Source organism: Parastagonospora nodorum (genome assembly GCF_000146915.1).
Source record: "Parastagonospora nodorum SN15 chromosome Unknown scaffold_33, whole genome shotgun sequence".
NCBI classification, from domain to species: Eukaryota; Fungi; Ascomycota; class Dothideomycetes; order Pleosporales; family Phaeosphaeriaceae; genus Parastagonospora; species Parastagonospora nodorum.
The window spans coordinates 348,427-373,965 of NW_001884581.1; the positions used below are offsets into that span (position 1 = coordinate 348,427).

Consider the following 25,539-nt stretch of genomic DNA (forward strand, 5'->3'; position numbering starts at 1 on the left):
GTCAGATGTCAGGCCGTGAAGGCAAACGTGGAGATGCATTGTAAGCGTTGCTGGGATACCATTTCGCAGGGATTTCAGCGTCCCTTTCTTTGACGAGTTACGAGCGGTATAGGAGATGGCCTGCTGTGGGAGGTGATAGATTCATGGACTGCGTCATCCACGATGATCTCGCCTGTCACTTATCACTCACGAACAATAATATAAGGTGCAGAGTGTAGCAAGCGTATGTTTATTATGGTCGTATTCACCTGTTACACTATTCTCTTTGACGCGAGCCCCGTGAAGGGATTGAGGCATTCGGACTGCCAGTACATTCTATGCCTCACTCCATACTCGGCACATGTCAATAGTAGCCCCTCCACGATTGACTAGCAACACGAACACACTAATAAACGAACAAGAATACCACATGCACTACCCGTTTTCTTCCAATGTCTTCACAAGATGAAGTTCGTGTCGGGATACGTCGGATGTGAGCTAGAGGCTGGATGAATGTGGGGAAATGCGCTAACCACACCCCTCCAATTGCTGCAAGTTGCTGCAGGCTTCGCATATCACTATTTGTGACGAAACCTACAACAGTTAGCTGCTTCATTCCCCAACAATGGCAAACTAGGGCCAAGTGCAGCGACGACTGATCTTCTCGAAACGAAGGCCCACGTGCAGCCGCACCCCGCATTTCAGCTACCCCTCCCTGACTTCATGGCGCTTGTGGCACAGATGATTGACGCGTTTGTCCATATATATTGACCATGGGGATGTGGTGATGGCCACATCACTACCTCCCTTCCCTACTTACGAGCACTTTGTCACCCTTCTGTTCCCTAGAGCAACGTTGCAATTGATTTGCACACGACAAACATGGCAGACTGGTCTGATATCACGGCCGCATTGAAAGGCAGCTTCGACAAGTTCAACAAGCTCCTTGAGTCTGATGCACAATTGAAGGCTTTCACAACGTCGAATGCGATCGACAAAGCCGCTACATTTGGTATCAAATCCAGTGGCTCCGACAACACGTTGCTGATCAGCGTCACCAATGGCAGCGCGAAAGCGAGCACTGGCACGCCCAAGGATGCTCTCTTTACGCTAGCTGCTCTTCCAGAGCAATGGGAACAACACTTCCAGAAAGTCCCTAAGATGCCGTATCAGAGCTACTGGGGCATGTTCGGCATGAACATCAAGCAGAAAGGCATTGAAGTGCTCGGCGACCAGACAGCATACGCTCACTGGACCCATGTCTGGAGACGCGTACTTGAGCTCGCACACGACGCGCAGTGTGGGCCCATGCCAATGGACGAGCAGCCGGAGCCCGAAGAAGACTACATCACGGGCCGCTACCTCTACCTCGAGGCTCCCGTCTGGGGCAGGAGCAAGGTCTTCTACGAATTTGCGGGCGAAGGGAAACAAGCAATTGTCTTCCTCCACACCGCCGGCAGCGACAGTAGACAGTATCACGGTGTCATGAACGATGCTCGGATGCGCAAGAGGTGCACAATGTACGCTTTCGACCTCCCCGGCCATGGACGCAGCTTTCCATCGAAGAACTACCTCCCCGGCGCTCACACAAATACGGAGGATAGCTACGTTGGCATCATCGCTGCTTTCGTGAGGGAATTGGGGCTCCGCAGGCCAATCATATGCGGTGCGAGCATGGCGGGCCAGGTCTGCCTTGCTGTGGCAATTCGACACAAAGAAGTGGGGGCTTCAGGCACGATTCCTCTACAAGGGTGAGTTCGGCCTTTTTGTTTGCAGAAGCACAACTCTCCACGCCACTTGATGGCCATGCAAACGTTGCTGACGCTAGTAGATCTGAGTATCTGAATATGGAACGCCAATGGCACGACCGCTCACCCTATGTAAATCAGTCGCTCTTTAACCCCGAATGGATATATGGAGTATGTTCAGAGCCAGTAGCATGAAAGTTTCTAGTGTTAACAGTCCAAAGATGATGTCACCTACCGCTCCTCTTGCAAACAAGCAGCTTATCTGGCACCTTTACAGCGCCCAAGCTTATGGAATTGTGTGTAAATTGAAGCAGGACATTCGAAATCTTTCGAAGCTGACTTTACTACAGTTCCATGGAGATTTAGATTTCTATTTTGGCGGCTGGGATGGTCGTTCGCGCGTCGCGTCCATCGACACACAAGCATGTCCTGTATACATGCTCACAGGCGAATACGACTGGTCGAACACACCAGAGATGTCGCAGAAGACGGCTGATAAGATCCCGGGTGCTATGCACAAGGCGATGCCAGATTTGGGGCATTTTCCAGCCACGGAGAACCCTGCCAAGTTTGTACCGCATCTCATTGAGGCGATTGAGCACATCCAGAAGGTGAGGAGTGAGAGCTTGAGTACAATGAGGCTGGGCAATGGCACAGATTGAGCAGTGCGATGTATTATAGCACTCCCGTTGGTATGAAGCTGTACATGACAGTTTGTAAACGAAATAGCCCTTGCTACATTACATGTATTTTCAGTGGAAATTGTTCAGTGGAAATGTCGTTGATGTATTACGGCCTTCACTCTGAGGCAAAGTTGCCGAGACGATGCACGTTCCATGTTCAAAGTTACGTCACAACGGTCCGCGTGTGGACCCTGCTCTTGATCATCTGCTATCAACTTCGAATCCAACGTGGTTTTCGACGCCCAACATTACGCTGGGCTCACGCAATCTTGACATCCACAAGGCTCTGGTATTACAGACACTGCCTGGAGCACGGCACGCGACGCCAGACACGTGCGCACTGAAGCACGGCTGCCTGCAACCACACCTTAGCACCTTAGCTGGACGTCGAGCCCGTCTACCTCCCCCCCACACCCTCGGGACCACCATGGCGCCTCTCAAGATTAGCATACCGTCGGCGAATGAGAAGACGCCTGAAGGCGGCAAGCCCTATACGGCCTACACGGTCAAGATCGAACATGCTTTCCCACGCGCAGCCACGAGCGTGTCGAAACGATACACGGACTTCTCCACACTCGACAGTGCCCTAAGATCGTCAGTTGGATCTGCGCCACCTGTTGCCCTGCCGGCAAAAACCTGGGGAATCGGGGGTTTCCTGGGCTTGGGCGGAGGAACGGCCACGCCCGACGCCATTGAGAAGCGAAGAGTCGGACTTGAACAATATCTTCGAGCCATCGAAAATGCCGAAGACGGACGATGGCGCGTCAGCAGGCCGTACCGTGACTTTCTCGAGCTGGACGACAAGGATGCAAAGAAACCCGCCAGCTTCCCAGGTTCACAATTCGGCAAGGACAGGGTGCGCGACTCGTCGGATTGGCTGGACAAACACGGAGCTCTGAAGAGTAGCCTGCAAGATGCACGCAGGTGCCTGACAGCCCGCGAACAAGCCATCGCTGCGACCGCGCAACACGAGGCTGCTGCGAATGCGAAGAAGAGCCTACTCCGCGCCAGCACGCTGCTCTCCGCCCTGGACGAGGGACTGGGGAGGCTGAGTGGGAGCTCGGGAGACGAGTGGTCTGGAGAGAAGCTCGGTGAGGGCGAAATCCGGCGAAGGAGAGACATGATCAGTAGCATGCGCAAAGAAAAGGACGGCCTGGAGAGCGTGCTCAATAGCATGGCTGTCAAAGCTGCCATGTCGGGCAGCTCTTCAACACCATCTACATCCTCGGCAGCTGTCACACAAGAACAGAAAGCCGGCCTGTTCAAAGGCGCTCAGTCCTCTGGCCGACGCGTCCTCGGCGCTCCACAAGAGACGGAGCGAACGCGCGAACTAGACAATGAGGGTGTTCTGCAGATGCAGAAACAAATCATCCAAGACCAAGATGAGGACTTGGTGGATTTGACCACGGTTGTGCGGAGGATGAGGGACATGGGCGTGGCGATTAATACGGAGATTGTAGAGCAGAACGCCATGCTAGGATTGTTGGACGAGGACGTGGAGAGAGTCGACGGCAAGATCAAGATTGCAAAGAAGAGGATCGCCAAGATACGATAGAAATGACGAGCTTGTGGTCTACTCTGAATAGATGGGAAAGGGAGGAGCGATTTGGTCGTTTCCATGTACATGATACCCTGCTTTGCAATCAAATTCTTTCATCACGTTATGCACTTGCCACACATACTGAAATGTACCTGAAGTTACTACAACTTTCTTTGCAGCTGCTTTCGATGTAACATGTACATTGGTATATCGCGACAAACTTTAGGCAATCGATCCGCCCACCAGACCCAACTTCTATGAGCCCCCAAACTTCTCCCGCTTCACGGCCAGAAACGTCAAGCTCCACAGCTGCCGGATATTACTCTCGGTCGACGTAATAGCACCCAGAGGAACAGACTGGTACTGCCCACCATTGTATGACCAGCTCCACACCTCATGACTGAGCTGCGCGCGATTGGCATCAATCGTATCCCAGAGACCGTCGTATGCCGACAGGACCTTACCGTAGAGCTGCGAATCGTTACAGAAATCTACAATGAGTATTAATGGGTGCTTCAGATAGGGAGATGGGATTGTGACTTGCCAGGTTTGCCGTACGACGACGCACATCGGCCAAGCTGCTTGCCGAGACCCGCTGCCATCATAGCAAGCTGGAAGCTCCACACCACAGTACCGTGGTATTCGCGAGCCGAGAAGCCATTTTCAAAGTTCGCGTCGTTGGCATAGGCTGGGTTCGCAACGACTAGGCCGACGCCGGTGGAGAGACCAACTGGGAATGGCTGCAGAATATGGTCCGCGGACTGATCCAAGAAGGCACTGAGCTGCGTCTGATTGGTCGCATTGAGGAAGAAATGGCGGAAGCAGTCGTCAGTGTTCATGACTGGAATGGGGTCCCCGGAGTTGAACGAGCCATCGACAGCCAGCCCGTAGAACTTGACGTCGCTAGTGATGCTATCCGCATTCGCAGGTACAGAAATTCCAGCGCCTTTAACGTAGCTCTGCACTCGGGATGCGGCGTCCGCTTGGGACACAGTGACTTCGAAAAAGGGCAGCGTCTCGTCTTCCCAGATCTGAGCGTATTGATCCGCTGTGTCCTTCCACTCAGGATGGCTTGTGAAGAAACCAGCTCGGCTGAGGGCAGCGACGGCACGGAGACCGGCAGGCACAAGGGCGGTGTTGACATCGTAAGGTGTATGCCCGCCACCGAGACCATTGCCAGAATCACGCCATTGACCAACGCCCTCGCCATCGCGAAGATGGAGGAGATTGGCTTTTGTTTGGCTTTTCGCGAACGGTGCTGCGTTGCGCATAATCTTCTCTGCAGCAACTTCAGATAAGTAGGAGTACTTTGCTCCATTGTTCGCGGCCAAGAAGGTTGCCGTCTTGCCAAAGAATGCCTCCTTGCGTTGCTGGCCGGACGGAGTGTCGACAAAATAGCGCTGCATGGCGATGGGGAGCATAAAGTCGGTATCGATCATCTTGTAATCACATCGAGGGCTAGAGGATTCTACTCCTTCCTTGCGATTGAGGTATGTGGCATAGTCGCCAAGGACTTCCTCATGGCAGACAGTTCCGTCCTGTCGATCGATCCGCTCAATGACAGCCGAAATGACCGCCTCGATAGCCTCGTCGCTAAGGATTGACTGCATGAGAAACATCGAGATCATGCTGTCGCGGCCAAAATAGGTAAGAAAACGCCAAGTACCAGCTAGAAGTTTATCGGTGTATGACAAGAAGGACAACGATGCCGTCAAGTCTGGGTTCTGGGCGATCAAGCCACTTGCGGCCTCAGTGAGCACCTCCTGCGAGCTGAACTGGTCGAGCTGGGGATAATTGTAAGAAGCCTCGAAGTAGTAGGAGCCGGATCCAAACAAGAGCGTCCATGCAGAGCCACGCCCCACAGTGATATTTTGTGCGCCATTGAGAGGCGTAAACTTGATCGTAGTTGTCGTGACGCCATCAAACCAGGTCCGGTTAATGGAACCACTACCATCATCGTATTCGGCGAAGCCAAAGCTGTTTTGGAATGCTTGATCGATACCTCCGCCCTCAGAATAATCTCGCATCGCGCGGACACTGCCCAAGATGGGAACAGCGAGAATCGCCGTGTTGTTGAAGGCGACTGTACCGGAGACACCTACACGAGGGTTCACACCTACATTCGTGTCGAAGATGGGACTCAAGGCCGCGCCAGTGCTAGACTTCTCCATCATCATGGTGAGCGTACCGGCCTGGCCATTGCCCGGCTCGAAGATCGCCAGTGCGCCGCTATTGCCAGCCGGCCATGCGACTAGTAGCCGAGGCTTGACAATGTTGAGATTATCCCCAACCCTAGGATTGGTGATGATGACATGGGAGCTTGAGTGGCAGTCACTGTAGAAGTAGTTGTCGTAGGGGCCATCCACAAGATTCAACCGTGACGCAGCCTCGGAACAGGAAGCAGCAGGAGCCGAATACTGAGGGGATGGATGGGCAATGGCCGCCGTTGCGAGCAGTATCGTGGCGAGAACTGCCATGAAGGCCATGGTGGCTATAACAATAGTAAGGTTAGCAGACGGTAGGCGCATGGTGGGCATGGGTGCGTCGATGGAGGTGGACAACTTACCTTTGTAGAGCTCTGCGGAACTTGTTCAGCTGGGTGTGTTGAACGATTGCACGGTGGCTATTCTGGTGATTCGGTTGACTGTCGCATGTGAAGCGCGTGTGTTTTCTGAGTAGCGTGGGTCGTGATCCAAGTCGAGGCACCTGACGTTCGTCCGAAGGAGCAGTCCAATTTAATCTGATCGAGCATAAACAAGTGTGAAGTATTAAGAAAAGATGATATCCGGCTCAGGATAGGAATTCTCGACACAACCTCTTGTTTCCTATTGCGTGTTTGCTCGGTTGAGGTTGTCCACTTCGGGGAGGGTCAGGACTGGACCTCGAAGATTAGAAGAGCTTTTGTAGTACACAAGCCCTCGCCCTCCCGCATAACATGGGGCTCCATCGCAGAGGTGAGAGGACCAAGAAAAGCTTTGGCCACGAGAGCCCTTGAACCCCAGGTCTTTCCCCATATGCCCCATAATGAAAGGCTCTAGCAGTGCTACATGACTACATATATGGAGCACCTTGTCACGGCAGCGGCAGTGCTGGCGTTTCGCGCCCCACGGCACATCTGCGCCAATGCTGCTATGACATGTCGATAGGCAGAGACAGGGTCACGATGGTAGTGCTGGTGTTGTTCGAATCTGGGGTAGAAGAGACATGGTTGGATGGTGACTAGATCACGCATGCTGCCGCAGATGCGCTTTCCCCGTTTCAACCCCGATCAGCGCAAGGCCCGCAATTTCTCGACGCACCCCTAACAGTTCCTTATCTGGTAAAACGCTCAAACACCACGATAATACCCGGGTTAACTCGCAATCATTACCGCGGCCTCTCGTCGACTCTGAGCCTGTACTTGCTCTTGTGCTAATGAAGCCATGGTGCCGCCCTGGCATTACAACACTTTGAGTTTCCGTGCTCGCCGGCCGCACCAAGCCTACGTATTGTCATCACAAACCTATAGCTTAAGAAGCCCGAACCATCACTGCCACAGGAAGTGTCTCTGTAGCAGGCCTTACACATGTGGAGCGGGCCTATCGGAGCCATTTATCTTCCGAAACGTGATAAAATCCATAATTTACTATGATACTGACGTTTGTGGAACATGTTGCACACTCATAGCGAGTCTCCTCTTCGCGTGCACAGTCGTATCGCATGTACAGCGTCGCACGGCAAGTTCAGTGGCACCTTGTCCGTTCTTCCTTCTCGTAACACAATCATGCGCGAGTACCCTATATCCACTCGGGCCGTCACTCACAGGATGCTACCAAGACGCTTGATTGAGTCGTGTCGAAGGCCAACGTCATGAACACAGTCATCCTCGAATTATTGTGTTGACGTCGCCAATCTTGCCTTCGATCCGTCTTGCTGGTTTGCCTCGCGGCTTGCTCGTCCAGGTCTCCCAGGCTCGCTCCGAGCTCGGTAGAAACTCTGTACCAACCTCAAGGCTCAACCCGTCAAAGACAGACTGCCGCTAAGAGACTACACGTCCACTCACTCGTCATGGATCTTCTTGCCCACAGATCACGTCCAATGTAGACAGAAGTTGTGGCGTATATTATCTCGACTACCCATAGCTCGAATCTATCATACGCGTTCAAGACAGCAGAGAATGCCGAGCAGAGAAATGTGCGAACGCACTACGGCGATGACTCCAATACTTCGAAGCCTACGAGGTCAGGCGCAGTGCCATTCCCGTATCCCGCGAAAGTCAACACATTTTGCTCGCCTTGAATAAACCCATCGGCTTCGACGAGCAACCTTCCGCTCTCGTTCCAATTGCCACCCGAAAGAGGGAATGCCCATCTCTTAGCCTTTTGACCATTTACTGCAATAGTCATGTTCCTAATATTGTCACCCAAGCCCCAGGCAGTCGTGAAAGCGTAATCGTAGTTTACAAAGTCGACTCCCACCAACTTCTTGCCCGCAGATTGAGCGCTGACATTTTCAAAGGTGACACTGCCGCCCAATCCAATGTTTTCAATCTTTGCACCAGTAGGTAGGCATGTTCCTAATGGGCATGTATTGACTCGAGCTGAGCCACTTGTAGTCGCCAGGGTAGCATTGTAGTATGCTGTGGCCTTGAGAGGACTAGCTGCCGTTATGTTTGACAGCAGCCACAGTCGCAACTCGTGACCTGCCAAAGTAAGATTTTGCGATCCGCTCACCACACCTTGGTCCTTCTCTGCCCACAAGTCGCGCGCCTGCGCTGAGCCGATCCCAAGTGCCGCCAAGTCGACTTGAATGCTCTGAGAATCGTTTTTCCAATTCGCAATACCCAAAATCTGACGGGCCCCGGAGAGCTCGCCCTGCCACACATCCCACTCCTCCTCAGTAGCTCGGATGATGAGCTGCGCTTGCTTGGCAAGACTGTCTTGGTTAACAGCGATCACTTCTGCGTTCGACATGATTTGCAACGACACGTTGCTTAGACGCCCGGGATCGAGCGCTGCTCCCATGATCAAGGGCGACTTGTTGATGGCCCACATGCCAAAGTGGAAGCGCTCTTCTTCGGCCGAAAGAGCATTGAGTCCGACACTGTGGTTGTCAGCCTTTCATCGAATATGACCTTCGCCTTCAAGACACCCCAGGACCACAAAGAGGACTTACATCAACATGTCCATATCCGCGAACGCACCAACTTTCGTATGTCTGAAATATGGCACAATCTGGTTCGTGATGCGCCATATACTTCTCCAGGCATTGTAGATGTCATTGCTCATCCTCCAAGTAGTTCCTAGCTCGCTTGCCCACTTTCCAACATCCACGCCAATGCCCCATTGACAAATGTAGTACTCAATGTCACGATCGACCGCGTCCAGCTCAGCACCCATATGCTGGAATCTCGCAGGCGATTGCGATTCAACAGAACTGGAATCAACCATAGTTGTGTTCGACGTGGCGTAGCAATTATCGTATCTAGGCATGATCAGCAGAAAGTAAGCTCCGGTGACCTTGAGGAATATATACTTGAGGCTATCACCGCCCCACTCAGCAAAGCTCTCGGCATCCAACTTCTCAAATCCCAGACTTGCAGGAATCTCAGTAGATCCGCATTGCAAGTACCCTGCGCCCGAGTACAGGCCGAAGCTGAGCCCGCGCTCATGAATATAATCACCCAGCGCCTTACCGCCACTCGGGAACAGGGTCGTATTCCATTGCATCCTTCCTTCGCTATCACGATATTTTGAATTCCAACCACAGTCCACGGTTATGAAGTCGTAGCCAAGCTTGTCGAGCCCCATGGAGATGAGGCCTTCGGTACTCTCCTTGATCCGCTCTTCCGAAGGCAAGCAGTTCCATGAGTTGTACGAGTTCCAGCCCATTGGGGGCCTGTCGGATCGGACAAGTCTGCCTGCAGCGAGATTTGCGAGGCACGCAACGGCGAGAAGCTTCGAGGCAGCCATGCTTAAGATGAAAGAGCTCAAGTCGCTTGCGATAACTAAGCAGCTCTGATTGGCAGAAGTCACAATAAATGCGTGCCGGTTTTTGAAGAGAGCAGAGTTCGATGGGTACTTATGGTAGGTAATGAGCATCATGATACACCCTTGCGCAGTATAGTACGTGTGATATCATCCATGCAGCAACACGGACGACCTGCCCCGAACAAACCTGTCGTTTGATCCCGTCACCAACGGGGAAAATCCAGCGGAAAAATAACCCACCGCACAGCGTAGCATGTCAGGCCAAAAGTGCTGGTAGTGTCGGAAGCCATACCGAACCGGGACACTACCCTCGCTTGGATCGTGAGGGGAAAAGAACCGGTTGTTGTTCATCTAGCGGGGTACCTACATAGTGGCGGAGATCTTGTTTCCTTCGTGGTGCATCGGGGCATTAATGACGCGGGAACTACCAAGACGGTACTTTTGTAATGGGGGTGTTGCTCTGCTTGGCCATGTCCCGCCAAGATGCCAACTTGAACTGTTCAGCCGGCTCAGCGAGTTGGTCTTTGTCTGTTGCACACCATTGTTAGTCGCAATCAAGACATGTTGTTCGAGTTGCAGGTCAAGTTGCCAGTGGATGTCTGTGCCATGTCGAGAGCACTTACACGATTCCTCGAGACTTTGGCAGTAGTGCAAACACGTTATCGAGAGTCTTCGTCTTCATAGCATCAAGTTTGAAATCCAAATGAACTGTTATTGAGAAGAGCAGCGAAGATTCATGATCTTCGTCATGGCGGCGAATTCGGAGTTCTCGCGATTTCTGTATGTACAACAACCGTCATACGCAAGGTAAATAGGCGAAGGACATCGGACAGTAGACACGAACAAGACGGATAAATGTGCGCATATAGTTTGCAAGTAAAGACTCGCGAAAAAGCCAGTGAATAAATAATGATCAACATCTTAGCGAATGAATGTGAAGGTGTTAAAGCTGCTGCGTGGAATTGAAGGTATGGATCCGTGATAACGCGTAACGTTGTTTAGCAAGAAGACTGGCCATTCGCAGTGCCACTCGTGTACGCTCCAGCGGCAGTGTCACCAAGGCATTCGGCTATGGAAGGTTAGCAGACATGCACATACAGATAGAAACGCTCGACTTACCAACAGTGACCAACTTCAAGTTGTTGTTCTTCGCCCAGGTAATCAACCAAGGCGTGAGAGTGTTCACCGTCCCGGCGTACGTCTCATGCATCAAAGAAATGTGTCCATTGCCACTGGTGCCCGCCTGTTGGAACTTCTGCTGGCTCTGCTGCGGGGTCTGGTTGTTCCAGTCGCCACTGTCAACATCGTTGGTGATGACGCGGTATCCTAGATTCTTCATTGTGGGGAGGACGTTGCCACCTGTGGCGAGATAGGGTGGACGCATGTACGTGGGCTTAACGCCGATGATGTTGACCAACGCCTGCTCAAGGCGAGTCATTTGCGTGTTGAGATCGCTGCTAGAAAGCGAGCCAAAGTTCTGTGGGTGACTCCACGAGTGTGAAGCTATCTGGTGGCCGGCTTTGTAGGCGTTCTGCAGTGCGGACTTTTGGTTGTAGATGCAGCCTGTGTATGTTAGATTTCAAAATATAGCGAGGTATGGTAAAAAGGAGGCGAGTATCCATTTGAGTCTTACCGTATAGAGTTCCTAGCAATGGGGTCAATATCGACTTCAATTATCAAGCTACTGATCTCTTACCTGTAACGAAGAAAGTGCCCTTGGCTCCAGCTGCTGACAATGTGTCTACGAGCTTCTGGGTGTTCTGAGACGGTCCATCATCGTATGCGAGAGCAAGCTGGCCCAGGCGCATTGCATTTCGTGATGACAACACCCGCCGCAGGACCGGCACGCTTCATCATCTGTACCGGATCTGGAACTGGCTTGGCCAGCGCAACTGCTGCGAGCGCAGCTACAACGAAAGACGCAATACCCATGATGACTAACGAATGCTGTGTTGCAAGAAAAACGACCTGTGTACCAATACATGGCTCCTAGCTTATATACAAAGGCCTCGCTCGCAGCGCCTGCTAATGTAAGTGGAAAATCTTGGCTTGTATACGTTAAACGACGATGTTTACCCGTCATGACGAAACACCCATGCTCGGTGGGAAGGAACTTGGCGCCAAGTACTATTTGGAGAGTCGCATTTAAAAACACTGGGTCGAGAGAAACATGGCGTGCGGCTTCGAAAGCCTTGCGTTGCTTATCTGTTGCGCATACATTGGGCACGGTGCAGGCTACAGCTCGTTTCATTCTCCTTGAAACGCGCAACCCTTGGACAAAGGCTAGACTTGCCCTTCATTCGAGACTCGCCGTGCTCAATATCACCTGTTCAACTAGCTAAAGGAGATCCGATGTTCCCGCCGGTTAAACATAGTTGTTTGGAGTGCTTGGCATCGTATCGCCTTCCTGAGCGCCGCGTGACTGCGTGGAGTCCACGGGTCTTGGAACGGATCGCGGCGCTAGTCGCACCGGACTCCTGTGAAGAAGTGCACCTACAAACGGCATGGAAAATATATCTACGATTGATTTAGCATCTTGGGGTTCAATATAATTGCTGCACAGTACTTCGTCGTAAAGCAGTATGTAGCTGAAATCAATTGTAGCTAGCTTATTTATCGGAGGGTCTTGCCCAATCACATATCGTAAGATGTAGGTAATGACAGATGGAGCTTGAACTCAAGAGTTGAAGGAAGAATGAGAATCCGGATACGCTCACCGGCGTTTCCAAGGTCCTCGGGTAGCCACTAGCCACCCATCTCTAATGCACCGCAGTTGGTCAAACCCCGCGTAGCGTTTTACAGCCACGCGCAGTGAGTGCGATCTAAATGGCGAGCATTCGCTTTGTCATCGGGACCATGCCATGGGCGACGGAGTTGGAGGTAGCCGAGGCGCAAATTCTGCCACCAATTGCACTAGCCTCACATCCATCGGGATAGTAGTAACTCACCACCGCAATGATGATATAAGCTGCGATGAGAAGACTACCTTCGAGGTAATTACTCCTGCCATCCAGAACAAGGAAGTTGACGACGAGTACCGTGACGAACAGCGCCACCGTCTCGAAGATGTTGAAGTAAAGCGTCATGTTCTTGTTCATGATCCAGCCAAGGATGACGATGAGAGGTGTGATGAAGAGGGCGATCTGTATAGAGGAGCCGACGGCGATTCCGATTGCGAGGTCCATCTTGTTTTTCATAGCAACGACAACTGCTGTCACGTGCTCTGCAGCATTGCCCACAATAGGAATGATGATAAGACCAATGAAAGCTTGGCTTACACCAGAGGTCTCGACCATGGGTTCGATTGCTTCAGACATGAAATCTGCGCAAACTGCGACAAGGCCCGTGCTGATGAGCAGCATGAAAATGGCCGCCTTGATAGACATCTCAGGGAGCGTCCTCGTCATTGACATCTTTCATTGAGGGCCATTGCTGCTTGTGGCGACACTGCTGGCTGGTTCCTGGTACTGGTCTGCGACTGCTCGCGGTTCATACGCTCGGGTAGGGACTTTGCGCGACGACGGGGTGTACGTGCTGCAATACGAATATTAGGAACTGGGCCTGCCGGGGCCGCATTTTGCGGATTTGAGAAGACGTTGTTGGAGAGCAGCGAAGGCAGAGCTGGTCGATACGGTCGACGGGACGTGACTGGAGCAGTATCTTCTGGCTGAACTTTTTCAGAGAAAGCCACCTTGGGTTTCGCTGCTATTGCTTCACCTGCCGGCTCTTGCTCCTTGTTGCGGTCTCTTGTATCACGCTTGCTCTTTTTCCCCTCATGCTTGTGCTTGCGCTTCTCGCGTTTGGTGTAAGGAGCTGAAGCAGAAGACGCGACCTCAAAGTCTCGGGCTCTAGGGGCGTACTGATCGTCATCGTCGGCCTCGTCGCCACTCATGACGTAGTTGAAGGAGCGCTGGCGGGTTGTTGCAGGTGCATCGAGTGCGGCATTCGTGGCACTGCCGTTTCTTTCTTCATCGAAGGGACTTTGAATCTCAGCGGAGGGTGAAGCCGGATTAGAAGGTGCATGAGAGTCCTTGGAAAGAGAGCTGGATTTACGGCGCAGCCTCTTCACCATTCGCTTCGCCTTCCTCTTCATAGTCCCATTGGATGAGTGTGCCGAGTTTTCGCTGTCACTGCTGCTAGAGCTGGAAGAGGAACTGGAGCTGGAAGAATCGAAGACATCAGCGAGAACACCTGGATGAGACTCTTCGTCGATGATATGCTGAGGCGTACTAGCGTACAAGTACCTATGGCTCTTGAGTTGGAACAAGAGATACAGGCCATAGACGAGAAGCAGGACGATACTAGTGATGCGACTAACTATCAGTGTTTCGTGGTCGGCAATCTCGTTATCGTTGAAGGCCGAGTGGAAGGCTGTTGGTAGGAGAAGACTCATGACGGCCAAGGCAAGCATGACACCACTCATCTGGGTGGCGGTGTTGTTGTAGACCTGCATGCGTCAGTGGATGAAAACGATTGGGCATGGTGGACCATGAGCTTACTTGTTCCTGGTACTTCAGACCGCCGAGAAGGAAGGCCATGCCTAGGATGAGCAGCAAGTTGGCTAGGATAGAGCCAAGCAGCGAAGCTTGCACAACCTCAATCTGATCGGAGGCGAGCAGGATGATGAAGAGAATTAGCTCGACTGCATTTCCGAACGACACGTTGAGGAGTGCACCCAAAGCATCTCCAACGCGTGCAGCGACCACCTCGGTCGCGTGCGCCAAAAGACCAGCGAGCGGAATGATGGCAATAGCGTTCATGGAGAAGACAATCTCGGGTTTCAGATGAGCCAGTTTGGATGCAATACCGATAGGCACAAACACCAACATGATGTTGATGTAGCTATGGGTCAAAGCATTTTTGGTGTGTTTAAGAAATCGGATGGATCCGTCCTTGATGCGTGAGGGCGACCACAACGGACGGCTGGCCGACTCTAGGGCGGGAGATGCCTCTCCATCAGGCGCGGTATTGACGAGGACATTGCCACCGACAGTTGTGCTATTGTCGCTGCCGTCGCGCTTCTCGCTTGGAGTGTTGCTGCTGGAGCCGCCACGCTGCGGGTCGGGAACATCACGGGAAGCTGTGTGGGGGTCGTGGGTGGGTAGTGCTGGGTTGGTGTCCTTTCTGCGTCCCAAGCCAAGCCAAGTTGCCTTTGACTTGACACTGCGTATAGAGGGTTCGTCGGCGTCTCCCATCGATTGTGGTGTGTTGTGGATGAGGCTAGGGGGCAGTACAGCAAGTACTAAGAAAGGTGGTGAACAAGCACAAGAAATGAGGCGGGAAGGTCGCTTATCTATTGCTTGCTGAGCGTAGGCGCTGCAGGGCAAGCATCGGCAAGCTTAACCGGAATCGCCTTGGAACGAAGCGCCCAATGACGTCTACCGCACCACGCGCTGGCGATTGCTACGCCACACCTGCACTAGGCTGGCTTCCTCCGGGTGCGCTGGTCTGGATCTTTGTTGCGGATGCGGGCAAGCCGTCGAGAACGCAGCCATGACCGTATGCAGCTCTGAAGGCGTTGCAATCGTCGCAGCAGAGAAAATAGGCATTGCTGCTGCTGCATTCCTGCGACTTCCCCAAAGCGGAAACAACATGGACACGTGCATCAGCCAGCACTAGGTAGCCACGTATAGCGCAAACCTTGGGACTCCGGATAGCAGGTCCCAAACATCCTCTGGGCCACACTGGCATTGTTCCCGCTCCTCATCTTCACTACCGCCAACCAAGACCAGTGCTATACTGATCGCTACCACTAATATCTTTGCACGTCGTCAGCCTGCGCGTTACTCTGCGATAAGCTTCTGCCCAAGTGCTCATTGAAGCTTGTTTGGCAAAATTCCCCTCTGGAACATGGAAACTGCATAAACCCCGCACCCACAGCCAAGGGCTCGTGATAACGTGGAAAGCGTCAACAAGCCTAGTCCTATGCGCGTATGGGGAAAGGGCTCTTACATCATTCTGGCAACCTGGTGGTGGTGTTGAGAGGACCTCGGACTTTCTACCCGCACATCCATTGCGTCTTACCACGGGCTACAAATCCGAGGATTACAGCGTTATCCTTCCCTATTTCTTCATCAAGCCAGCGGCAATCTGTTCACTCACGCACCGTGACAGACTGATCGCCATGGGGCATTACCACTGGCTTGTGATGCCATGATTGGACTTGGTGAAGGGGTATCAGCCAGCTGGGCTTAGCACGTTTTTTTTCACTTACAAGCAGCTTTTGATTGTGGAGACAGTGCGGTAAGTACCCTAGAGAATTCTTTGCGACAGCAGATGATTGGGCTGTATTACGATGCCAGCCGACGGGTCACAAATAAACTTGGGAATGAGGTGTAGGTTCATGTCGTGTCCAAGATCGCTACAGCAATATAGGAAAGAAATGGAACAACAGTACCCAAATCGCTTCAGGTATAGCTCTTCCTGAGCAGACAGGTTATTACACAAGGGCAAAGCTTCAAAGAGTTTTCTGCGTGCAACTTATCACCTGCACCGGAAAGTAAATAGGGGCAGTCAATGACTTGAAGCTGTGCACTAACTTTCAACGTCGCTACTTAAGCCTAGCGATACTGTGTACAGCTTCGGGCTATTGAATAAGCCGCTATTTATTGTGCTATGGTCGCTTTCCATCGTAGTTTACAGCACGTGATGCACACCTCCGGCCTTCCAAGATTGTGCACGCCTTCTTCTGTAGCACAAGATCTTCATGTTGTGCTTCACGTTTCTTGAGAGATTGTCCATTGAGGAAGTGTATTAGATCTTTTTCCAAAGCCACAACGCATCTTTCTTAATATAGTCTCCTTCGGTGCATGCATGCACGCGCACGCGACAAACTGCCATTCCTACTCGGTGTCGCTAGCATGGCATGTTGAAACAGGGTCTAGATCATCAACATGGTGGCTTAGACAGCACCACCTCCAATCACATTCTGTACATGCAGTCAGCGCACGCGTCATAACGTTGACAACAGCACTATCTATTGATTCAGGCGGGCTGCGAGGCTGTGTATTTTGCCATCTACCTGCACCTTCGCACAATCGTCGCATACAAAGCACAGTTACCCCAGAGGTTGCGTGACACTACCTGCACTTGCCTGAGCATAGTTCAATTACACCTCAATCAACACATCTCACAGCCTAGCATTTGAATATGGGCCGTTTCACAGACATGGACGATGTAAGCCCGGTACCGAGTGAGATGCTCCGAAGAACACTACTGATAAGCTCCAGGACGAGCATCGCTTGCCCGAGGGCATGCAGCGCATAGGCTACGATGCCGACACACAGCGCTACACCTTCCGCGACGCCAACGGCAACCTCTTCGAGTCCGAACCGGGTTCCCGCTACGGGGAACTCAGACCAGCCGGTTTCGAGACGCCCCAATCGACAAGCTACACGCCACCCGAAGATATTGAAGAGCGCAACCACGCCGTGGACCGGAACCACCGCGAGGCCATGCGCACAATGCTCCCGTTCGCACTCCTCATCTTTGTATTCCTGCTGTTGGTGTTCAGAGGCGTCAACGGCAGCTTTGGCATGCGGGCTGACCACGGAACCTCGCAGGTTCTGGACTGTCATGAAGGCGGTCGTCATATTCGAGTCGAGGAGGGCGAGACATGTTGGGCGATTGCGCAGAGTCATAGTCTGGGTGTAGAGGAGCTGCTGGGGCTGGAAGGAAACGAGGACGTCGACTGTAACCGGCTGAGAGTCGGGCAGGCCATGTGCGTGCCGGTGTGAAGCTGGCACCGTGTAAGGTGGCCTCTGGACTCGTCGTTATACTACATATTATCAACTACGATGGAAAGTGCACAGGCTACCTCAAGGTGCACACAAAGCCCTGCTTTCGCAATCGAAGTCAAGCTATACAGTGTACAGTGTCGCGCTGTTAGACGCCCTTGTGCGTTTTCCGTCGTAGTTGATAACCTGCAGTAAATTCAGCCTGTCCGTGCCGTTGCTTTTCAGTCCATTGACCGCCGGTTCTAAATGGAAATGAATGTGTTCTGTCTTTCTTTTATGCAATGGTGAAGTCAGATCCAATCACGGGAGCCTTATTGTGCTTGTTGCGCCATACCGCATTATCGCTAGGGGAAAGAAAAGGCTTGGCGATTGAGCTCCGGCCGCACCTGCACGCTTTCCAACCTCATCGCCATCCTCTTACAACCACCAATTGCACCCCCAACGCTCCCCGACATATCTTCACAATGGCTGGCGGCGGCTCCGATCCCAACGCGCGGACCAAGATCACGTACGTCTCGCCCGCAATCGCTCCTACCATCCTTCCGCCCTTCGCTCCAACGCCGCACACAGCACACACACACATAGGCTAATACGACACATACAGATGGCACATTGGCGGCTGGGGTAACCCATACGAGGGCGGTGGCCGACCAGGCAAGGGCGTCGTGACATATGCTCTCAGCCCCAACCGACAGCGCCCTATGGCCAACTTCATCGCCAAAGGCTTCTGGAACGTTGCGCGCCGATCAAAGAACCAGATCCTATACATCATCCCCCCCTTCCTCGTCGCATACGGAACTATGCAGTGGGCCATTGAAAAGTGAGTTCTGGACAATCAGGCGTAAGTGTAGATGGATGGGTGGGCTGACGTGGTGAATCTAGGAACGAATTCTACAACTCCAAGACTGGTCGTGCGCTGTTCGGCGACGAGGAGTAGATTTGATGGAGCTGGATCTGCCCATTTAGGAGACTGGCTCGTGGCGTCTGCTGAACATGACATCTCCTATCGAATTGATGAATAGATTGTACAATCAGTGATTTTCATTTCACTCTATGACGTATCACCCGCTACATACCCGTTCACTGTGTGTCTGTGTGCTCTCACATTAGCCAGTGACAACATAGAAAGGAGAGATATTCAAGTCAACTTGCGATGTAATTCTTCGTACATCTATGCGAATCATTCGCTTTACTATTTTACAGAACCACCACTATGCACATGTGGTCGTCAATCTAACATGAAAACACCATGGCATGCTAAGATGGAGAGTGGGATGAGAACCAAACCGATACCCGCTCGCCATGCCCAGAGAACAAGTACAAAAAGAAGCAGGGATCGACACGTTTATTGCCGTGAATCGATGTCCTTGAACGAGGCGGGCGCTGGCGGCACAAGAGGCCCCTTGACACCATCATCACCTTTGGGCTCAATCAAGCCCGGAGCCTTGCCGTACTCGCCAGAGAAGTACTTGTGAAAGTCTGCCGGGTCCTCGAATGGTCTTGGTCCTAATAATCTGATCATGTCCTCGCGGCCCAGCATCTCCTTCTTCAACAGCTCCTCAGCAACAAGGCCGACCTCGTGCTTCTTCTCCGTGAGTAAGTCTTTGCACTGCGTATACGCCTCATCGACGATGCGCTTGACCTCCATGTCAATGTTCTTCGCCGTGTCTTCGGAGAAAGGCTTCGTCAGTTGCTGGCCCTGGTCCGAGTCTTCAAAGTAGATGTATCCGATCTTCTTGCTCATACCCCATTTGCTGACCATGGCGGTGGCCATTTGCGTGACTTTTCGGAAGTCGTCGGACGCGCCAGAGGTCACAGTGTCAAAATGCAGTTCCTTCGGACACACGCCCACCCAGTGTCATGGCCATACGGTCCATTAGCTGGTTGACGTTCATGAGATATGTGTCACCATTGGGCAGGTATTGTGCATAACCTAGGGCACCTTGGCCTCGAGGTATGATGGAAACCTTGAGAAGAGGGTCGGCCCACTTGAAATACCACCCGCAAATGGCGTGGCCAGCCTCGTGGTATGCAACGGTCTTCTTCTCCTCGGGCTTGAGGACCAATGATTTCTTTTCCAAGCCGCCAATAACACGTTCAATGGCTTGCTCGAAGTGCACCATGGTGACTGTTTCTGCTGAATAACGGGCAGCTGGCACTCGTTAGTTAAAGTCATGGTCGTGCGAAGAATACACGCTTACCTATCAGAGCTGCTTCGTTGACGCAGTTGGCAATGTCGGCACCAGAGAAACCCGGAGTCAAAGCGGCAAGTCTGCCCTTGAGGAACTCGATGTCTTCATTGGTGATGATTTTCTTGATATGCACACCGAAGATCTGGGCCCGGCCGTCCATCGTTGGTCGGTCAATGCCAATGTGTCTGTCGAAGCGGCCGGGTCGCATAAGAGCCTTGTCCAGTACATCGGCTCGGTTGGTGCCTGCGAGGACAACAACTTGTTCCGTGGTGTTGAAGCCATCCATCTCTGTTAGAATCTGGTTGAGTGTGGCTTCACGTTCATCGTTGCCGCCGCCGAAATTTGACTTTGATCGGGCACGTCCAATAGCGTCAATCTCGTCGATGAAGATGATGCACGGTGTGCTCTTACGCGCGTTGGCAAAGAGATCGCGCACACGCGATGCACCAACACCGACGAACATCTCAACGAACTCAGAGCCACTCACACTGAAGAAGGGCACACCAGACTCGCCAGCTGTGGCCTTTGCCAGTAGTGTCTTACCGGTACCTGGAGGGCCAGACAGGATGGCGCCACGAGGGATCTTGGCACCAAGCTTCTGGAAACGTCCAGGGTCCTTGAGGAAAGCGACAAACTCCATGATTTCTTGCTTAGCCTCGTCCATGCCGGCAACATCGGCGAACTTGACCTTGATATCGGTCTCGTGGTTGAACTTCTTCGCCCGACTCTTGCCCATGCCAAAGATGCCGCTACCACCTCCACCTCCACCGCCTCCGGCACGTCGTGTGAAGTAGAAGAGGGAGCCGAGAAGCAGAATCGTAGGACCGAAAGAGAGGAACGTGCCGAACCAAGAGATTTCGTTGGAGTATGCAACGGGTATGCGCTCGGAGCTGGGAATGCCGAGCTCGTATTGTGCGTCATCCATCTTCCTCTCGAAGGCCTCGACGGAACCGATGGTGAAGTAGTAGTAGAAGTTCTGGTTGACGGACGGGGAATCAGGATACATGGACGCTACGGCCTCGCGGTGCAGGTGAACCTTGGCCTTGTTGCCGTTGAGAATGACAATCTTCTCGACTAAGCCCTTGTCCAGGAATGTCGTCCTGAACTCTTGCCATGTAATCTCCTTGGTGTTCTCGCCGGGGAAGATCATCTTGTACGTGAGGTAGGTAAGGAAGGCGGTGATCAGAATGGTATTGGTGTCCATGGTGTTGCCCATGACGCCGCCAGAGCCAGCGGGGCCGCCCTTGGATCCCTTCTCCTTCCCTTGTGGTCCCGGATCGTGGGCGCCAGCTTTTTGCTGTGGCTCCTCGCTGCCATCATCCTTGAAGCGCTGCTGCTCAGCAGCTTTCCGTGCCATGTTGGTGGTCAACCGTGAGATCTTGGCCGCTGTGGCTAGGTCAAGCTTCTCCCCGCGCGCCAGCTTGTCCATCTCCTGGCGCAGTTCCGGCGGGATGCCCGTCTTCTTGATCTCGTCCATTGCGTCTTTTATTGCCTGCTTCTGGGTCTTGGGCACGCCCATGGACACGAATGAGACCAGCTGGTCAAGCAACTTCTCCTCTTCGGGTGTGAGCTTCGACATGTGCTGCTGTGCGTCTTTGCCGCTCTTTGCGGTCTCGGGCTTCTCTGTCTGGCCGTCCGTTTTCGCGGTCTCGTCATTGCCATTGTCATTGTCTTTGTCCTTGTTGTTCTTGGGTTCCTGGGGGGGGCCTGTCGCAAATCTCCGCGCGCGCTGCTGGGCGTATATGCACTGTGGAATTGGTACTCGTCGTCGCAGGGTGAGGGGAGCTCGCGATGCGGCAGTCAGACTTGGCCTGGCTATCCGCGCTAGCTGACCTGACCGGCGGAGGAGCGTCGACATGCTGGGTGGGTGGCGGGCAGGATGCGATGGCGAGGGGGGATGTTCGAGCGTGTGTGTGAGGTGTGGGATGCCGCGCCTGGGATGTGCTACGGCGGGACGGTAGCAGAACGGTCGTGATGTGGCGGGCGGGCGCTGATGGCGAGAAATGCTCTAGCGGGCGACAGTCGTGACGAAGTTGATCGATGCTCCAAATTCCGCCGGCCGAAGTCTGACTAGTCTGAGTCTGGCCACAGCTACAACTACTACAACTACTACAACTACTGCAACTACTACAACTACTACAACTACTACAACTACTACAACTACTGCAACTACTACAACTACTACAACTACTGCAACTACTACAACTACCACAACAACTTGCATACCCCACTTTGATTCTTACCCACTCCGGTTCTTACCCATCTTCCGTAATCCACCGTTTTCGGCCATTTCCTTTGCTTCGCACTGGATGACCTACAGTAGATACATTGCAATGCCCTGTCAGCACCATCGGCCCTCGTTCCGACCACGTCCGCAGCACCATCCATGTACCGGTAGCCCCGTCTTTGAAGGTTTGCACAAATAGAGCCTCCCTCGCACCTTCCTCGTTCTTGCATACATCAATTCCATCGCTACCATTACATCGCCTTTCAGCATGCACGCCCTCTCGTACATTTCATCGTTACCACTCCTTGCAATAGTCATCGCAGCACAGCTGCAGGCTAACACAACCTACCTCATTGCCCCGGCCCTTGTAACAAAGCACAATCGCACCGTGGTCGAGTGCTGGAAGATGGCCGCTCCCTTTCGACGTTCCTCCACGCCCGGCGTCAGTGGTGCCCAGGTTGCCACCCTAGGCAACTTCACCAATCTTGCCTACACCATCTTACCGCCGCGCTACGATGGTGGCTTACATACGGCACCTGCCCCACAGCTGGTTCACTTCCTCTCTGGCGTTGCGCATGTTACCGCCCCTCAAGATGATTCCGTTAGCCTCTGGCTAGTTGGAGGAAAGTCCGGCTTACTCTTCGCCGTTGACACTGCTGGAGCCGGGCACATCACCCGATATCCCTCTGATCAAGAAACAGTTGCTATCACGGCACCATTCGCGGGTGGCAAGCTGCCAGATCATGAGGTCCTTTTCGAGGGGCCTTGTTTAGGCATGCAGACTTTTGCCTAGTGCTATTAGGTATTCCTTAAGTCATCATCGCACTGCACCCGTAAACGACATCCATCAAGCTTCATTCTCAGGCGTTGTGGCTTCATCTCCCGCCCTCGGTTGGTGCTGACATTTTCTAGTCGCATGTCGTTATGCGGCTTACGGTGCATACTGCACCGGTTATTGTGCTGCATCGATACGCGATCAGCCCTACTGCTTTAGCCGGGCTCACGCCTGCGAACAAATGTTGTGGCGAGTGGCGCTCCTTTCAAGCTGGGAAATGTGCTCGATCCAGAATATTTAGCCTTGTTGAGACATTCCACTTCTATAAGACTTGACGACTTCTTTAGTGTCGTGAGTGTGCGCGTCTCTACCTTGAGTCAAATCAGATCGCCATGCTTCTGTCTGCGAAAGTCATTATTGCATCCCTGCTGGCCGGGTCCAAAGCGGCCTTCTATTACCCAGACGTGCAAACGCATCTTCTCGAGCATATCCTGGTTGACAATTGGGGTACATATGCTTCAAACTTTTCTTCTGCCATCACCCCTTGCACAAACTATGTCACGCAAATAGGAACCGCCGCGCTTAATAGTGGCCGCACGACCGCCGCACAATGGATGCGAGTTCTGTTTCATGACTTTGTCACCGCAAATGTCAGTGCAGGAACTGGCGGTGTCGATGCGAGCATTGGTTTCGAAACCGCACGCAGCGAGAACTCTGGTAGTGCATTCAACGATAGTTTCACATTCTGGCGCCCGTTTGTGAACAATGCAGTGTCCAGTAAGCAAGTCCAACCGGGAGATGGGGTGAGGTGCTGATCGAGTCGCAGTGGCTGATCTCGTTGCCCTCGGAACCGCCATGTCCAACAATCTTTGCGGTGGTCGAAATATTCCCTATCGTGCTGGCCGTATTGATGCTACATCAGCAGGCTCTACGACTGGCGTACCCGCTCCAGAGACCGACCTGGAGGAAACCTTGGTCTTTTTTGAGCGCGCAGGCTTCGACAAAGTAGATTCCATAGGTTTGACTGCATGTGGGCATACCATGGGATCTGTGCATCATGTTGGTAAGCTTCAACAATACGGCTTCTTTTACTAACCATCCCAGGGAGGGTTCCCTGATGTGGTCGAGGAGATTGCCGTCACGCCCAACAACACAAATGGTGGCAGCAACTTCGATAGCACGCGTGGCGCTTTTGACCCGGCAGTATTGGGCGAGTATCTCCACGGAACGGGGAAGAGAGGCGGACCGCTGGTGACATCGAACAACGTTACCACTCGTTCAGATCTCCGACTTTACGAGAGTGACCAAAATGCAACTATGCAAGCTTTATTTGCTCAAGGAGATACCTTCCTGGACACCTGTGTCGGTTTGTTCAATCGCATGATGAACACGGTCCCCACAGGAGTACAACTCGGACCTGTCATCGAAGCCTTAGCCGTCAAGCCAATGCAACGTTACCTTCGACTTCGATGCACATGGGAAGTTGAAGCTGTCCGGCAAGTTCAGAATACTCACTGGGGCTGATGATTCGCCCACCATTGTTGTTAAGTTTCCGTGTATCCAATCACACTAGCGAGTTGCTACCAGAGACGGCAACTGGCAGCTCAACCTTCGGTCGAGATGGAAGTCGTTACGGTAAATTGACGTACTTTCCCTTCTCCGTATCCGGCCCAGATCTACGGCGCATGACTTCATTCTCTGTCGAATCTTCGACTGTCGCGGTGCAGTCCTTCGCAATCACTGGGACAGCTTTTGTAGTACCCCGCTGGACAACATTGGTCGATGACTACCTCAATATTACTCTCGCTATATCATCTCCACACACCTGTGAGGACGTTTCGCTGCGAATTGCTACGGCTGTTCCGCAGCATGGCACGCTGGCGCCGGTACTAAAGAGAACTGAACTTGCCCTAAGTCAAGCAAAGGATGCCGTTGATAAATACACACTCTGCACTACTGTTGCCACGTTAGATAGCGACCATATTGGGCTCATTACTCTTAAGGTCGAGATGCAAGGCCCAGATACTAGATACGTATCTTGTGAATAGTGGCGCAGCAGGCTGGTAACGATTGAAAGAGTTACAAAGAAAGGTTTTGTTAGGCAATATAATGTTATTAAATACTAGATACATAACGTAAACCATGACCGAGCCGGCTACATCACCGAACCGGCTACTTTTTCCTTAGCACTACTCTTTCTGTTATAACTCTACGAGTTTGAAATAGTTTTAAGATATTATTTAAGATATACAAAGCTCTAATCTAGAGCTTTCTAATGCTTTAAAGATTACCTAATTAAGCCTAGTATAGCTAAGATTAGAGCTAAGTAAAGTAAGAGAGCTTACTTAGCTTTAAACTCTAGTAACCTATATTATATAGCAACGTAGTAATCTATAACTTTTTAAAAATAATCTATATAATAAAGAGAAATAGTATTAGAACCTAGGCCTAAGAGGCTAGAGCTAACTAAGCCTTAGATATAAATACTTATTAACTACTACTATAGCTTAGTAGCAATTTATCTCTAGTCTTATAGAATAATATACTCTTATTTTTATTGTTACTATATATCTAGTATCTATTAATGCTATATTATCTAATAAATAGATTCTAGATTTTTAGAGTTTTTTATATACTAGTTCTAGAGATATTAGAACTAGAATTAGATTTTCTAGGTATATTATAGATAA

General features: G+C 52.1%; 13 protein-coding genes across 13 annotated transcripts; 7 read left to right on the top strand and 6 right to left on the bottom strand.

Annotated features, from left to right (window-relative positions):
• Window positions 1-861: 861 nt before the first annotated feature.
• On the top strand, window positions 862-2,471 carry SNOG_14796 (hypothetical protein; the record flags this gene model as incomplete). Its single annotated transcript, XM_001804922.1, has 4 exons — window positions 862-1,730; window positions 1,811-1,898; window positions 1,949-2,023; window positions 2,078-2,471. 4 exons carry the CDS (start codon window positions 862-864, stop codon window positions 2,387-2,389), a joined length of 1,344 nt encoding a protein of 447 aa, XP_001804974.1. The 3' UTR covers window positions 2,390-2,471.
• A 324-nt stretch (window positions 2,472-2,795) lies between these two features.
• Window positions 2,796-3,965, top strand: SNOG_14797 (hypothetical protein; the record flags this gene model as incomplete). The annotated part of the gene is made up of 1 exon (XM_001804923.1): window positions 2,796-3,965. The coding sequence occupies exon 1, from the start codon at window positions 2,838-2,840 to the stop codon at window positions 3,963-3,965; it is 1,128 nt and encodes a 375-aa protein (XP_001804975.1). The 5' UTR covers window positions 2,796-2,837.
• A 500-nt stretch (window positions 3,966-4,465) lies between these two features.
• SNOG_14798 (hypothetical protein) lies at window positions 4,466-6,436 on the bottom strand (the record flags this gene model as incomplete). The annotated part of the gene is made up of 1 exon (XM_001804924.1): window positions 4,466-6,436. One exon carries the CDS (start codon window positions 6,434-6,436, stop codon window positions 4,466-4,468), a length of 1,971 nt encoding a protein of 656 aa, XP_001804976.1.
• Window positions 6,437-8,010: 1,574 nt separating this feature from the next.
• SNOG_14799 (hypothetical protein) lies at window positions 8,011-9,901 on the bottom strand (the record flags this gene model as incomplete). Its single annotated transcript, XM_001804925.1, has 3 exons — window positions 8,011-9,032; window positions 9,105-9,413; window positions 9,465-9,901. 3 exons carry the CDS (start codon window positions 9,899-9,901, stop codon window positions 8,135-8,137), a joined length of 1,644 nt encoding a protein of 547 aa, XP_001804977.1. The 3' UTR covers window positions 8,011-8,134.
• Window positions 9,902-10,917: 1,016 nt separating this feature from the next.
• SNOG_14800 (hypothetical protein) lies at window positions 10,918-11,727 on the bottom strand (the record flags this gene model as incomplete). The annotated part of the gene is made up of 3 exons (XM_001804926.1): window positions 10,918-10,988; window positions 11,039-11,482; window positions 11,616-11,727. The coding sequence occupies 3 exons, from the start codon at window positions 11,725-11,727 to the stop codon at window positions 10,918-10,920; spliced, it is 627 nt and encodes a 208-aa protein (XP_001804978.1).
• A 1,014-nt stretch (window positions 11,728-12,741) lies between these two features.
• SNOG_14802 (hypothetical protein) lies at window positions 12,742-15,129 on the bottom strand (the record flags this gene model as incomplete). The annotated part of the gene is made up of 3 exons (XM_001804927.1): window positions 14,419-15,129; window positions 13,485-14,366; window positions 12,742-13,332 (listed from the first exon to the last, which is right to left on the bottom strand). The coding sequence occupies exons 1-3, from the start codon at window positions 15,112-15,114 to the stop codon at window positions 12,742-12,744; spliced, it is 2,169 nt and encodes a 722-aa protein (XP_001804979.1). The 5' UTR covers window positions 15,115-15,129.
• A 788-nt stretch (window positions 15,130-15,917) lies between these two features.
• On the bottom strand, window positions 15,918-16,074 carry SNOG_14803 (hypothetical protein; the record flags this gene model as incomplete). Its single annotated transcript, XM_001804928.1, has 2 exons — window positions 15,918-15,982; window positions 16,026-16,074. 2 exons carry the CDS (start codon window positions 16,072-16,074, stop codon window positions 15,918-15,920), a joined length of 114 nt encoding a protein of 37 aa, XP_001804980.1.
• Window positions 16,075-17,014: 940 nt separating this feature from the next.
• On the top strand, window positions 17,015-17,732 carry SNOG_14804 (hypothetical protein). Its single transcript, XM_001804929.1, has 2 exons — window positions 17,015-17,095; window positions 17,149-17,732. The coding sequence occupies exons 1-2, from the start codon at window positions 17,069-17,071 to the stop codon at window positions 17,653-17,655; spliced, it is 534 nt and encodes a 177-aa protein (XP_001804981.1). The 5' UTR covers window positions 17,015-17,068; the 3' UTR covers window positions 17,656-17,732.
• Window positions 17,733-18,084: 352 nt separating this feature from the next.
• On the top strand, window positions 18,085-18,856 carry SNOG_14805 (hypothetical protein). Its single transcript, XM_001804930.1, has 3 exons — window positions 18,085-18,163; window positions 18,260-18,475; window positions 18,538-18,856. The coding sequence occupies exons 1-3, from the start codon at window positions 18,120-18,122 to the stop codon at window positions 18,590-18,592; spliced, it is 315 nt and encodes a 104-aa protein (XP_001804982.1). The 5' UTR covers window positions 18,085-18,119; the 3' UTR covers window positions 18,593-18,856.
• Window positions 18,806-21,705, bottom strand: SNOG_14806 (hypothetical protein; the record flags this gene model as incomplete). Its single annotated transcript, XM_001804931.1, has 3 exons — window positions 18,806-19,489; window positions 19,545-19,789; window positions 19,857-21,705. The coding sequence occupies 3 exons, from the start codon at window positions 21,703-21,705 to the stop codon at window positions 19,001-19,003; spliced, it is 2,583 nt and encodes an 860-aa protein (XP_001804983.1). The 3' UTR covers window positions 18,806-19,000.
• Window positions 21,706-21,731: 26 nt separating this feature from the next.
• SNOG_14807 (hypothetical protein) lies at window positions 21,732-22,083 on the top strand (the record flags this gene model as incomplete). The annotated part of the gene is made up of 2 exons (XM_001804932.1): window positions 21,732-21,754; window positions 21,939-22,083. 2 exons carry the CDS (start codon window positions 21,732-21,734, stop codon window positions 22,081-22,083), a joined length of 168 nt encoding a protein of 55 aa, XP_001804984.1.
• A 259-nt stretch (window positions 22,084-22,342) lies between these two features.
• On the top strand, window positions 22,343-22,867 carry SNOG_14808 (hypothetical protein; the record flags this gene model as incomplete). The annotated part of the gene is made up of 1 exon (XM_001804933.1): window positions 22,343-22,867. The coding sequence occupies one exon, from the start codon at window positions 22,343-22,345 to the stop codon at window positions 22,865-22,867; it is 525 nt and encodes a 174-aa protein (XP_001804985.1).
• Window positions 22,868-23,241: 374 nt separating this feature from the next.
• SNOG_14809 (hypothetical protein) lies at window positions 23,242-24,373 on the top strand (the record flags this gene model as incomplete). The annotated part of the gene is made up of 3 exons (XM_001804934.1): window positions 23,242-23,626; window positions 23,676-23,854; window positions 23,954-24,373. The coding sequence occupies 3 exons, from the start codon at window positions 23,242-23,244 to the stop codon at window positions 24,371-24,373; spliced, it is 984 nt and encodes a 327-aa protein (XP_001804986.1).
• Between the last annotated feature and the right edge of the window lie 1,166 nt (window positions 24,374-25,539).

What these genes read in the sequence shown, in the direction of transcription:
- SNOG_14804 (XM_001804929.1), top strand. Translation starts at nt 17,069, where the DNA reads ATGGGCCGTTTCACAGACATGGACGAT. An exon ending in GTTTCACAGACATGGACGAT is followed by an intron (nt 17,096 to 17,148) that starts GTAAGCCCGGTA and finishes GATAAGCTCCAG; the next exon opens with GACGAGCATCGCTTGCCCGA.
- SNOG_14805 (XM_001804930.1), top strand. Translation starts at nt 18,120, where the DNA reads ATGGCTGGCGGCGGCTCCGATCCCAACGCGCGGACCAAGATCAC. An exon ending in AACGCGCGGACCAAGATCAC is followed by an intron (nt 18,164 to 18,259) that starts GTACGTCTCGCC and finishes CGACACATACAG; the next exon opens with ATGGCACATTGGCGGCTGGG. An exon ending in ATGCAGTGGGCCATTGAAAA is followed by an intron (nt 18,476 to 18,537) that starts GTGAGTTCTGGA and finishes TGGTGAATCTAG; the next exon opens with GAACGAATTCTACAACTCCA.